The sequence below is a fragment of the Dama dama genome, chromosome 9 (assembly GCF_033118175.1).
Source record: "Dama dama isolate Ldn47 chromosome 9, ASM3311817v1, whole genome shotgun sequence".
Lineage (NCBI taxonomy): Eukaryota > Metazoa > Chordata > Mammalia > Artiodactyla > Cervidae > Dama > Dama dama.
Window position 1 is genome coordinate 73,848,716 of NC_083689.1, and position 13,110 is coordinate 73,861,825.

General features: G+C 40.5%; 1 protein-coding gene and 1 non-coding gene across 3 annotated transcripts; both read right to left on the reverse strand.

The window, feature by feature from the left end:
- Positions 1–6,712: 6,712 nt before the first annotated feature.
- Positions 6,713–6,784, reverse strand: TRNAC-GCA (transfer RNA cysteine (anticodon GCA)). The gene has a single exon. It is a non-coding gene; the product is annotated as a tRNA-Cys (tRNA).
- An 82-nt stretch (positions 6,785–6,866) lies between these two features.
- Positions 6,867–12,693, reverse strand: FAM200C (family with sequence similarity 200 member C). 2 transcript variants are annotated; one of them, XM_061151870.1, is made up of 3 exons: positions 12,276–12,693; positions 11,360–11,437; positions 6,867–9,298 (listed from the first exon to the last, which is right to left on the reverse strand). In XM_061151870.1, the coding sequence occupies exon 3, from the start codon at positions 9,248–9,250 to the stop codon at positions 7,466–7,468; it is 1,785 nt and encodes a 594-aa protein (XP_061007853.1). In that variant the 5' UTR covers positions 9,251–9,298; positions 11,360–11,437; positions 12,276–12,693; the 3' UTR covers positions 6,867–7,465. The 2 variants fall into 2 exon arrangements, with proteins under 2 accessions (XP_061007853.1, XP_061007854.1); XM_061151871.1 differs by lacking the exons at positions 11,360–11,437; positions 12,276–12,693 and adding an exon at positions 10,546–11,344.
- Between the last annotated feature and the right edge of the window lie 417 nt (positions 12,694–13,110).

A 13,110-nucleotide genomic window follows, 5' to 3' on the forward strand; every position in this document is an offset into this window, starting at 1 on the left:
TAGGTCTGGTTTACAGTTTTTTCTGCCCAATATGCTAGAATCAGCTGGTTGCTGAAGAAAATTCTGTAGCATTACCATTCCAATCAGGTATGTCTGTGAAAGATCCTACTGAAGGGAATCTTCTCAGGGAGCAGAGTTTTGAGCAGTACATTTGATTGTCTAAACTGAGCATGATCCAGAAGTATGGATCTAAACTCTAGTATTCAAGGTCAGTTACTCTTTTCTTTTTCTTTTTTAATATTTATTTATTTGGCTGCACCACGTCTTAGCTGTGGCACACAGGATCTTTAGTTTTGGCATGTGGAATCTAGTTCCCTGACCAGGAATTGAACCCAGGTCCCCTGCATAGGGCTTCCCTGGTGGCTCACAGTAGTCTGTCTGCAATGTGGGAGACCTAGGTTCAATCCCTGAGTCAGGAAGATACCCTGGAGAAGGAAATGGCAACCCATTCCAGTGTTCTTGCCTGGAAAATCACATGGACAGAGGAGCCTCACAGGCTACAGTCCATGGGATTGCAGAGTTGGACCTGACTGAGCGACTTCACTTCCTTTCTTTTTTTTCACCCCTGCATTGGAAGCGTGCAGTCTTAGCCACTGGACCACCAGGGAAGTCTCACTCATGGTATGATGGCTGGTGAGGGTCTTGGAAAGAAAAGACTTAAGAAGACAAGTGACAAGAGGGTCTGGGGGTGAGATATATGGAAGGACCTCTCAGTGGGCAGCGTTGAAGGTAATTGTGCTCTGGAAGAATGTTCACCAAAGGACTGTGCAAACATGAGAATGCACTCTGAAGACATACAATTACAGGGAACACGATTAACCAAAGCCCTAGCTGCTGCCCTCTGATGCACACCACCGCACCTGGGCTGGTTCACACTTCCCACAAGCTGTTCCCAGCCAGTGACTGACAGAGGCAGGGATACTCAGTTCAGTTCAGTTGCTCAGTCGTGTCCGGCTCTTTGTGACCCTATGGACTGCAGCACACCAGGCTTCCCTGTCCATCACCAACTCCCAGAGTGTACTCAAACTCATGTCCATCACGTCAGTGATGCCATCCAACCATCTCATCCTCTGTCGTCCACTTCTTCTCCCGCCTTCAATCCTTGCCAGGATTAGGGTCTTTTTTTTTTTTTTTCATTTGGCAATGATAACCCTATATGCAGGACAGAAAAAGAGACACAGATGTATAGAACAGACTTTTGGACTCTGTGGGAGAAGGCGAGGGTGGGATGATCTGAGAGAATAGCATTGAAACATGCATATTATCAAGTGTGAAACAGATCGCCAGCCCAGGTTGGATTAGGGTCTTTTCCAGTGAGTCGGTACTTCACATTAGGTGGCCAAAGTATTGGAGTTTCAGCTTCAGCATCAGTCCTTCCAATGAATATTCAGGGTTGATTTCCTTTAGGATGGACTGGTTGGATCTTCTTGCAGTCCAAGGGACTCTCAAGAGTCTTCTCCAACACCACAGTTCAAAAGCATCAATTCTTCGGTGCTCAGCTTTCTTTGTAGTCCAACTGTCACATCCATACATGACTACTGAAAAAACCATAGCTTTGACTAGATGGACCTTTGTTGGTAATGTCTCTGCTTTTTTTTTTTTTTTGTCTCTGCTTTTTAATATGCTATCTAGTTTGGTCATAGCTTTTCTTCCAAGGAGCAAGTATCTTTTAATTTCATGGCTGCAGTCACCATGTGCAGTGATTTGGGAGCCCCCCAAAATAGTCTCTGTTTCCATTGTTTCCCTATCTATTTGCTATGAAGTGATGGGACCAGATGCCATGATCTTAGTTTTCTGAATGGCAAGTTTTAAGCCAGCTTTTTCACTCTCCTCTTTCACTTTCATCTATGGCAGGCCTATTCCTGTGACATCTGCCTTTGGCTTGAGGACTTCCTATTGGCCTTGGTGAACCTACATTAATGAAGAGGAAGCTCTCAGTAATCAAGAGGACAAGATGATATACTTTGCAGTGATGAGTCAGCCTTTCTCCGGTCATCCTAATGATTGCCCTGTGGGCCCACATACAGCAGTGGCCACATTAGCAAGAATGGCTGCTCAACAACATGCACCTCCCTCCACCAATGCTGTCCCACTGAGAGCCTGAGCTGCCAACGGCAGAGACCAATACTTAGCCCCAGACATGGGCACCTGGTGGTAGATTTATTACATTAGATCCCTTCTATCATGGAAGAGGCAGCTGCTTAGTCTCACTGGAAAATAGACACACCACCTGGATGTGGCTTTGTCTTCAGTGCCTCTGCCAGCCTTATTGTGTCCTTGTATCCTGCACCACACTGTACCTTGTCAAGCAGCAGCAAAGGAGGGTCTGTTAGTCTGCTTGGGCTGCCAGAAGAAAATGCCATAGACTGACTGGCTTAACCAACAGAGACTCCTCAGTTATGGAGGCCGACAAATCCGAGATCAAGGTGTGGCAAGACAGGTTTCATTCTGACCTCCTTTCTTGGCTTGCAGGAGGCTGCCACCTTTCCGTGTGCTCACATGATTTCTTTGTGCACCAGAGATACAGGGCGAGACTTTCATAAAGGCATTAATCCCATTGGGCCAGGCTTCCACCCTCATGACTTCATCTAAACCTAATTTAACTCCCAAAGGCCACATCTTCAAATATTATGCATTGGGGTTATGACTCCACCATATGAATTTGGAAGTGGACACACACATTCATGATAGAGTGTGGCAACATATTGACAACCTATGGAATTTATTGGTCTTATCATGTACTTGATCACTCTGAAGCACCTAGTCTGTTAAAATGACAGAATGACCTACTTAATACTCAGTTACTTGCAATTGGGAAAAAGTAATCTAAAAACTAAAGTTCTTATAGGATGCAATTATGCTTTGTATTGGTCACCAATGAATATACTTTTTTTAATCCTCCAAGCCGCAATACATTAGTTTGGGAATCGGGGTGGGCACCTAATAATTCACAGAATCTTTGCTTCCCATCACTGCGACTGTGGCTCTATTTTGGAAGTCTTGGTTCCCAAGGGGGGAATGCTTTCATCAAGGGACCTAACAGTCTTTCTACTGAATTGGGCGTTGAGACTGCTACTGACCATATTTGGCTTGTGCTGTGAGGGTTAATGCCAGTGGGCCTGAAATTGGTCTCTTCAAGGCTTGGCACATCCTGATGGATGGTGTTGTTTTGTAACCATGTATCTGAAGAGTTTTAGGGTGGTTTGTCCCAATTTATTTTAGTGTTTATTATAACAGTGAGATAGAAGATTTATACCTGGAGACTTCTTTTATGCCCACTCAAGCCCACACAAAAAAGTTGGTTGTTGGGGCTAGTTTTTAGGCAACAGAATAAATGGCACTGTTACTAAATGTGAGGAGTTAAGACTTCTGTTTCCTCATTCTGGGGAGAAGGTAAGCATCTTTATTTGTACAGAGGACAGTTACATATTAAAAGAGCCACAAAGCTATGTTTATTTGTATAGAGATTCAATTATGGATAGAAGGATGAACAGCCAAAAAGATGGGCTGTGCTGGTTACTAAGCTATTGTCTTTCGGCTTCAAACCCACCCTCTCTACTTCCTGTCATTTGCTTTGTCATGCTGGGGCTGGGACCTCACAAAGTACACTTCTTTATCACCCAGCTTTCTGTTAGGCCCTGTAAATAAGGGGTAAACAAGAGACATGGTGGAAATCTAGAGGAAGGACCAGGGATTTGCTCCTTCCTCTTTTGCTTCCTACTGCTGACAATATCATCTGTGCAGTGATTCTTCACCCTGACAGTGAGAGTTACTTTAGAAGCAGCAGCTGGTTTAGGTTTTCAGTGTTTTCTGGAGCCAGCCTCATCATACATGCTTAGAGACAGCAGCACCAGCAGGCTGGCACCCATTCCCAAGACTTTTGAGCTCCTAAGACATTAATACCAGTCAGGGCCTCTTCCTCAGACACCCGAGTCTCATTTCCAAGGGACCCCTCATTCAAGCTTGTGTTAATAATGTCAGCCTTTTATCTAGCCCTATTGATGCTAGCTGTTTCGTGCATTTATTATCTCTGTGACACTTCAGTATCCCCTGTTGCCTTTCCGGTTCTCTAGTAGCAGGTCAGTGATTATTCATTGTAGATACTTATTATTTAAAAATTGGTACAGTTTCTGTTCTTACTGGACCCTGTTGGATACAGGGACACCTATACATTTATATAAACAGATAACTATAGCAAAATGTTAAGTTTTTGAATCTAGAAAATAACCATATGGGTGCCCACTGTATTACTCATCCAACTTTTTGGTATGTTTGAGACCTTTCATAATATAGCATTAGAGATAAAGGTCTCTTGAGTATTTGGATAAATATCAGTATCAGAATAAAAAAGTAAATCTGATAAAGGGTGAAAGTGTCCAAAATTCTAGGTTACGTCTTCTGTTAGTAGAAGGAAATGATACACAGGAACTGTGATTGCTCCAGAAACCAAGCTGATGCCATTACCAAAAAGAAAAAAAACAACAAAAAGTCTATTTTTCTGTTTATATCTAGGAAAGGGTCTACTATGTCATACCATCAAAATTCAAAACTTAAGCAGATGAAATATGACCTCTGTAGAAAAAAATGAAAAGGTTCCCTAGGGAAAACTTGTCCAATTGTTTCATCTTATAGGGGACAAGTAAGAGTTGTCCAAAATTCATGGTAAAATTAATGAAGTCAAAACTTTCCTGTTAGCCATTCATAAAAGACTGGAAACCAAGTATATGAAGTAAGTCTCTCGGTTGCATGTGACAGGAAACTGCAGAAAAGGGAATTCGTTTATAGAACTAAAAAGTTAAAAAAGTATAATGCATTTAGGTGTGGAAGCAATGTCGTAAGGAATCTCTCCTTTTCTTGGCTTTGTCTCTGCTGGCTTCACCCTCTGGCAGGGAAGTTGACAACTGAAGTTCCAGACTCATACCCCTTTTCTAAAGATGTTGAAAATCAGATATTTGGGGAAATTGTAATAAGAGTGAGTTTGCTTTTAACCAATCATGCACTAAGAGTGACATCTGCTGGTCATAAAATTATGTCTTTATACTTTATACGTCTTGACTTTTTGCAGTTATCAATGACTTCATACTGTGAAAATATAAGAAAAGAAATTATTTCTTCCTTGGAAGAAAAAGAAACAACATATAGGACTTAAATCTGCCAATATATATACCACTGTAGATTTTTTTAATTAAAAAAAAAATTCAAGTTTTCATTTTAGCAGACACTGCAGTCTCTTTCATTTGATCAGAGGAAAATGAACTGTTCTAGAATTTAAAAAAGAATGAAGAACTTGGTTAGCCATTGCCTTTAAAATGTCCTTTGGATTTTTGTTACAGAGCAGAAATTAATGAATTTAGTATAAGAAAAAATTTTAGTGGACTAACGGCTGGCTATCACAACTCATTTGCTTTTGGCATTTCATCCTAATTTTGCTATTGTATTGTTAGGTCCCAGGCTTCATTCATCCCTTTGTTCCCATCCCTACTTCCTTCCTATCTTTAGATATATATACATATTAAACTTCATATATACTCTTCCAGAGTTTTTCCTGTATTAGCTTTGGAAATTTCTCCCACTGCTCTTGATGTTAGATTATACTAGAAAAAATTAGGACTTATAGTTTCTAATTAAAACTTTTATAGACAAGAAGGGGTGTATTTATATTCATTGATAAAGCATTTTGGCGGATAGTGATAAAGTTTAGTTTTGTGTAGGAAATATAAATTTCAATTTGCATACTCAAGTGCCATCTAAGTTTGATAGACTTCATTCCCCTTCAAATTAAAAATTTTTTTTTCAAAAATGCTATGATTACCCACCTTAAAAACTTTGTGGACACCCCTGATTCTTTACATGTGAGAAATTCCAAGAGGGAAAATATCCTCAATCAAATGGCTATGAAGAATCAACAGAGGAAATAAAATTAATACTGCCATGACAAAAAACTGGAAGTAGTAGGAGATGGATGCTTTATAAATTCAGTCCTCACATATTATCTAGAGGAGTCAATATATAACTTCTGACTCTTATAAGTCAAAACTGGCATATGTATATTTGGTGTAACATATTACTTAGATATTTTGGGGGGACCATAAATTGTTAAAACAGCAATTGTTAAGGTAACTGGGTAGGAAGGGGACTGTGGCTTTTCATTATATGACTCAATTCTTCTCCAGCCTTGAGCATACAGTACTTGGATAAAACTCTATGATTTTTATTTTTGAAATAAAAATCCTAGTTTCTTCACATTTACAAATAAATCTAGCCAAATTATCATCCAGGAAAAGTATATTAACCTAGAGGCCCATGACCTTTTTTTCGGTGGCCCTGAATTACTACAGTGACTTCATGGTAATTTCTCTATTATTTATATTTTGATCCATTCAAAAGTTTTGATCTTAGAAAAATACACACAGCATAAGGTATAAAATAAGTGAAGAAACTGGGGCAAAGGAAAACCAAGTGTAGGAAAAATAAGATGAGGTGAGAGGGAAAAGAATCCACTGGAACCATCTGGAAAGCTGGTTGAGAATGAAGCTCCTTGGCCCAGGCCAGTTAAATTAGAATCTCTTGAACAGAGCTCTGAGTGAGTGAAGTAGCTCAGTCGTGTCTGACTCTTTGTGACCCCGTGAACTGTAGCCTACCAGGCTCCTCCCTCCATGGGATTCTCCAGGCAAGAATACTGGAGTGGGTTAGCCAAGATCTCCAGGGGATCTTCCCGACCCAGGGATCGAACCTGGGTCTCCCGCATTGCAGGCAGACGCTTTAACCACTGAGCCACCAGGGAAGAACAGAGCTCTAGGATCTCCTCCTTAGCTGCGCTGATGACTTGGAGTCTAGATGTAACTTAAAAGAAGACAAGGAGTGACTATCAAGTATCAGGATGTTTATTAGTGTCATGGAATTTAAAGCATAGAACTAGAGGAATGGACATTGAGACTAACTCCAAATAATACATTTAAAAATAAATCTTATATTAACTAGGATCATCCTTTCTTTCACTATTATATTTCATAATCCTCTTCTGATAACATTACCTCCCTAAAACAACCCTCAAGGACATGGGAGGACTCAGTATGTCCTTTCATCCTTTGACTGTGACTTTTAATGTGAGATGGTATGTTCTGGGACGTCTTCTCTTTTTCTCTTGGCTCTATTCATAGCCTATTATACCAGGTAGCTTGGATATTCCAGTGCTTGGGTGTCTTTTTTATATGTATCACATCAAAAGGCTAAACAGATACCTAGAAGAATCCTATGTATTAATAGCACTTAATCTTTTCTGCTGCTTGTGCTCTTATTCTCAAAACATATTTTCACATCTCACATGAAAATCAAAAGTTAAAAATGCTAAACTTTTAAAACATAGGATTTGGTATATCATAAATATAAAAGAAAGAGAATTATAGCTTAATTTTACAATGGACTTAAGAATATGCTAAAAATTATACACAAAAAGTTTGTCATTTTACAGTGACTTCTGCTGCAGCTGTAGTTTTTGTTCAATGATATCTGAGAAACGAGGAACTTTTTTGGAAATAGCCACACGGATATCATCACTCATATTCAAGCAGCTTCTGGGCTTTGTTTTAAAATGCAAAAGTGATGAAAATGCCAACTCACAAAGGTATGTAGTTGCAAATGGTATAAGGATTTCTAGCGCTGTCTTTGCCAGGCTGGGAAACACTGTGAATTGAGCACACCAGAAATCCTCAAGCTTCATTGTCTCAAATTCCATTAGGATTTGGCCACTAGCTCGTAATTCAGCAAGATCATTTTTCACTACATAACCATCATCGACAAAGTCCAGGTTAAAAAGAAATGGATCCAGTATCCATTTACTTGCCTCATCAAGATCTCCAACAGAGAAATAGCCATGGAAGAAGCTGCTCAGCTGTTGCAGGTGCAGTGTTATTTCAGCTGCGATGCATAAAGCTTCATTATCGGAAACAACAATTTCTTCAAGAAAAGGAAAGTTGGTAAAATTTCTTTTCTCAATCCGCTTTAGCCAAAATGGAAACTTCCTAACAAAGGCAGACAACTTCTCTCTAGCTGATACTGTGTTCATTCCAGTCCTTTGCATAGATGCACTAAGTTCATTTAGGTGTTTGAATAAATCTGCAAGGTATGCGAGGTGAACTTTAAACTCTTTGTTTTCAAAGCCATCAACTAAATTGCTGCTTTGGTGGTGAAGAAACTGATTTATTTCTTCATGCATTTCAAAAATATGAGTAAGTATTTGGCCTCGGGAAAGCCACCTCATTTCAGTATGGAAAAGGAGAACACTATACTCTATTCCAATTTCTTCAAAAAAAGCCTGAAACAGGCTATGATTTGGCGCTCGCCCTTTGATAAAATTTATTACCCTCACCACAGTAAAAAGAGCATCCCTCAGTTTTGTAGGCAATGTCTTTGTGACAAGTGTATGAGGGTTCAACAAACAATGTGTGATCACGATATGAGGTACCTCTTTTTTCACACAGCAAACAAACTCTGAATTTTCTCCTAGCATAGAAGAGGCACCGTCAGTACAAACAGAGCCGCATACATCGAGTGCTATCTTATGTTTCAAAAAGAAGTCTCTGAACAGGTTAAACACATCTTTTCCCTTCATTGTTAACTGCAGTGGTTCACAGAACAGGAATTCTTCTACAATCTCTCTCTCTCTTATGTACCGTACAAATGCCATCAGCTGACTGCAGTCATCCATGTCTGTTGTCTCTGCAAGCTGAATACCCACTTTAAGAGGACTGGCTTTGATATCTTCTAGAACTTGCTGTAAGATATCCTGGCTCATTTCATCAATTCTAGAATGGATTGCATCATCTGATAAGGGTACCTGCTGAAGCTTCTTTTGTGCATCTGGTCCCAAAACTATTTGTGCTATTTCCAGTGCACAAGGTTTCACTAATTTTTCAGCTATTGTATGAGGATTCTTCTCCTTGGCACATAAATATGCAAACTGATATGATGCCTGTAGTAAGGCATCTTCCTGAGATGCAACCCCAAATGTTTTCAGGGTTTCACTCTGATCAGCTGGTGCTGGCACGTGTTTCAGGCTATTGAGATCATGCCCACCTATACCACCATGCTGCCTGTTAAAATGGTCAGACAGTTTTGATGGCCGGAGGTCAGCATTTGAAAACACCGAGTTACACAACACACACTGTGGGCGCTGAGTTCCATCAATCTCTGTCATACAGGTGAACCAGTAACGAACATAGTCATCGTCCCACTTGCGTTTCTTCGACATGGCACCCCAAACTTCTCACGTAGTATCCACAGATGTTGAAGATTTTTGCTTGGAAGTAAAATATAACCCAGACATTAAAAACCAGTGGCTAACTGAATTAAAACAAAGCCACTTCTCATGCCATCCTGTTATCTGTGTACATGTCAAGAAATGTCCTGCAACATGTCAGTTCAAAGTAAGCCATGACAATATGACAACTTAAATTGAGCAAACTCACAGCTAAAGCCCTGGAACAAACACCTTGCCAGCAAGTTACATATGAGAGATTAGGGCTTATGCAAATTGTGAATACCCTGTAAGTTCTCTATTGGTGAGCTGCAGTTATGGCTTACTTCGTTTTCAGTGATGTATATTCCAAACAAATCTGGTACATTTTGTATCCCCAGAAAAGGCATCTCACTGCCATCCCTTCCTTCCATCCTATGCCAGAGATGCATGCACACCCCCCAGTTATGAACTAGTGAATGGAGAATGAAGTCTTCACTAAATACTCTAAGAAGGGCAGATTTTGACATGGTGGCTAGTTCTTTCTAATATATAAGGATTTAAATCATATAGTCTATAAAACTCTTTGATCCTTGAGTGGATTTGACTCCAACCTAAGCAGAGAATTTCAAACAGGTCTGACTAAGCCACCTTTGACACAGAAGCAGGATACGCACCATCAGTCCATGATTCACACTGTCATATTAAAAAAAGTAAAACAAGAAGCTCAGGAGAAACACAACTATTCTTGTTACTGAAATTTCAGAAAAAGTTCTCTCATAGAAGAAAAGCCTTAATTGCTTCTCGGCCTTTTGGCTAAGATCAAATGTAGAAGAAAAGCCTTAATTATAGTAGGAAAGGATGTGGAAGGCAGGCATTCTCTAGTTTAGTAAATAAATGGAGGAATCATCTAAGTCTCTTTCTAAAATACATATTCTCGGACCCTACACTCAGATATTCTGATTCCCTAGCTCTGGAGTAGGGGCCCCAAGTATGCACTCTAAATAAAGTGTTTTAGATAATTTTTCTGAATAGTACCCAGAACAGGAATCTCTTAATGAGATTGCCTATCACAATCACTTGGAGCACTTCTGAAAGAAAACATGTCCCTGCACCACCTCAGAACTACTACATCATCATTCTCCAGAAGTAGGACAAAAGAATCTAAAATAAAGTTGTCCAGGTGATTCTGATACATATCCAAGTACACAGACAGATTTAGAGGAATGAACACATCCCCAGGCCAATTCCTAGCCTTATAGATATTCTAGGTTGCTAAGTAAACACTAAATGCTTTAACACCCATTTACCTTTTCTGAGTTGATGACAACTTCCTATGAAAGCTGAGGGACCTAAAAAGAAAGATACTTTTTTTTTTTTTCTCTTTCTCCCTCCTGAGCAATGAGTAATGGTATAATCCACATGTAGGCTCAAATATACCTTAGAAAACAATTCTATCTCCCATATAAATGATCCCCAAAGTTCTGTGCCACAGAATGTGGCTGAAATAATATAACAGGGGTACACTGAAATCCAAATACCCACTTTAGCCATAAAAAAATCACAGTAAGCAAGCCCAGAATATTTACTTAAAGCCCTAGCTTGCTAGAGGCTCTGCCAAGAATAACTAGTTGTAAAACATACTTCTATGTAACTAGTAAGTTGATTTGCCATATGGTTGCTATCGACCAGTTGAAAATTCAAAGATGTCTGCCAGTCGGTAAAGACAATTTAGAGTTGATCTTAAGCTTTGTCAAGTGAGGAGACCATGGGCAGACTGTTTAGAACCTCTCCTAGCTGATAAAAGCATTATGAGATGAACATAGAAAAATGCTTATCTTTCTGTATACTGTTATGTATATTTTGGGGGTACAGAGAAAGCGAAGGAGAAAGCTTTACTTCAAATGATTTTCTTTACTTCAGGTTTACTTCTAATGACTTCCAACTAGAAAGTATAGGATGAGTTAAGAGTACATTCCTATCCATTCTATGCTACTCACATATATTTTGATTGAAGATTTACCTGTTTGGAACAAGAGAATTTTTAGAAAAATTCTTCTCCCTCCCCCTCAAAAAGGGAGAATAGGTAGCAAGAAGTTTTAAGATCCTCAAAGATGAACTTACCGCCCAAGAGGCTTTCTTGTGTTATAGAATCTCACAATTCTCACTTGTTCCTTTGTGGTATTTAGCAATCACAATACCCTAAAATATGTAAACATTAAAAAAAAGCATCAACTTATTAAGGAATTATTATTAACTGAAACAGTGTGATAATGGTATGGTTGTGTTTTTTAAAAGTCTTCATTATTTGAAACACAGACTTAATTATTTACTGGTGGAATGATGTCTGGGCTCTCTGAAATACAGTACTTCAGCACACGCACACACAATGGGGGTAGAAATAGAATAGGACTGGTCTTGAGTTGGCTGGGTGATGGGCACACATCATTACACCGTACTCACTCTATGTATGCTGGAAATTTCCCATAATAAACAGTAAAATAAACAAAAAGGCTTACTTACTAAGATAGACATAATTAGTTTTCAGAAAGATTTTTTTTGAGAAATTTTGAAAGCCATCTGAAGATGCAGAATGAAAGAACAGATACAACAGAGTAAAATGTTTTGCAAGTTTATGAAGGGTAAATATGAAACAGAATCACAATTGAGAGAAAAATCAGTCCGTTACAAGTAAACATTCATATAACAGAAACACCCAGGGAAAGCTAAAACATCTATTTCAGCAGTGACAACATCAAAGTGCAGCAGTAAACCTTAAATACCAAACCAAACACAATCAAACTTCTACCTGGCCTCTGCCTATGCCAGTCCATGGTAGGTGCAGGTATCCAGGGAGGCAGAGGGTTGAAAATTCACTATATTTACGTTATTAAAAGCAAAAGCCAGGAGAGAAGATATGGGAAAGCAATAGCCGAGCAAATGCTCCAGAGGCAAACGCCTGGGATGTTGGCTTTGTCACTTAGAGGCTGGGACCTGTCCAAGCTTCAATCCCTCAACTGGGGATGACAATAGTACCTACCTTATAGGGTGGTTGGGAGGTTTAATTATGAGCGTGCATGTAAACGACATGGGCTCGTAACTGGCAAGGCTTGTTGGTGTATTATAAAGGACAGAGCATTTAAGAGGCTGCCCGGGCGGGCGAGCTAAGGACGCCGGTGGCGCGGGAAGAAGACTGCTCGGTCTCCAGCCGACGGCTCCGAGACACAGGCGCAGGCCCAAGGGATGCTCGGGCTTCTTTTAGGCGCCCGTTTCGGGTTCCACTTCCCTCTTGGATCAGGCTGGTGCTCAGCCTCCGGGCGCTGGAACTAGTCTAGGCGGCGGCTCCTCGGGTGCGACCCGGGGGCAGGACCCTGCGGGGCGCGGTGTGATAGCTGCGCCCGCAGCGTCCACTGCTCCCGCCGCGCCGGGCTCCATCCGGGTTCTCCTGGAGCCTTCCCGCCCGCAGACAGGGCGAGGCGAATCCCCGCACGCAGGCGCACTGGCAAACGGCTAGGGCCCCCCACCGCCTCCAGGAAGGAGCACGCGCGCTGGTTCTCTTTTCAGGTTGTGTACGTGGAGCTGGGAATTTTCTGCATGTTGTGTCTGCAGAGAAGATGCATCGTAGAGTCTCAGGGACGAAAGGCACTGTAAACCCACATAGTTCTGCTTTTTAACATTCAGAGCACTAGAAATAAAATTTTATATTGTCAGCCTTTGATCTTGGCGATTATGAAGCTCCAATAATTAACCATTTTCCTTGTGGAATCAATGAGGAAGAGAAGGAAGTTCATTTTACTTCCAAATTAAACATCCAGGCAAATGAGACAAGCTGTAAATTCTGTCAAGAAAAAACGGGAGAGGATGGGCTTGTGTCC

What these genes read in the sequence shown, in the direction of transcription:
- FAM200C (XM_061151870.1), bottom strand. Translation starts at nt 9,250, where the DNA reads ATGTCGAAGAAACGCAAGTGGGACGATGACTATGTTCGTTACTGGTTC.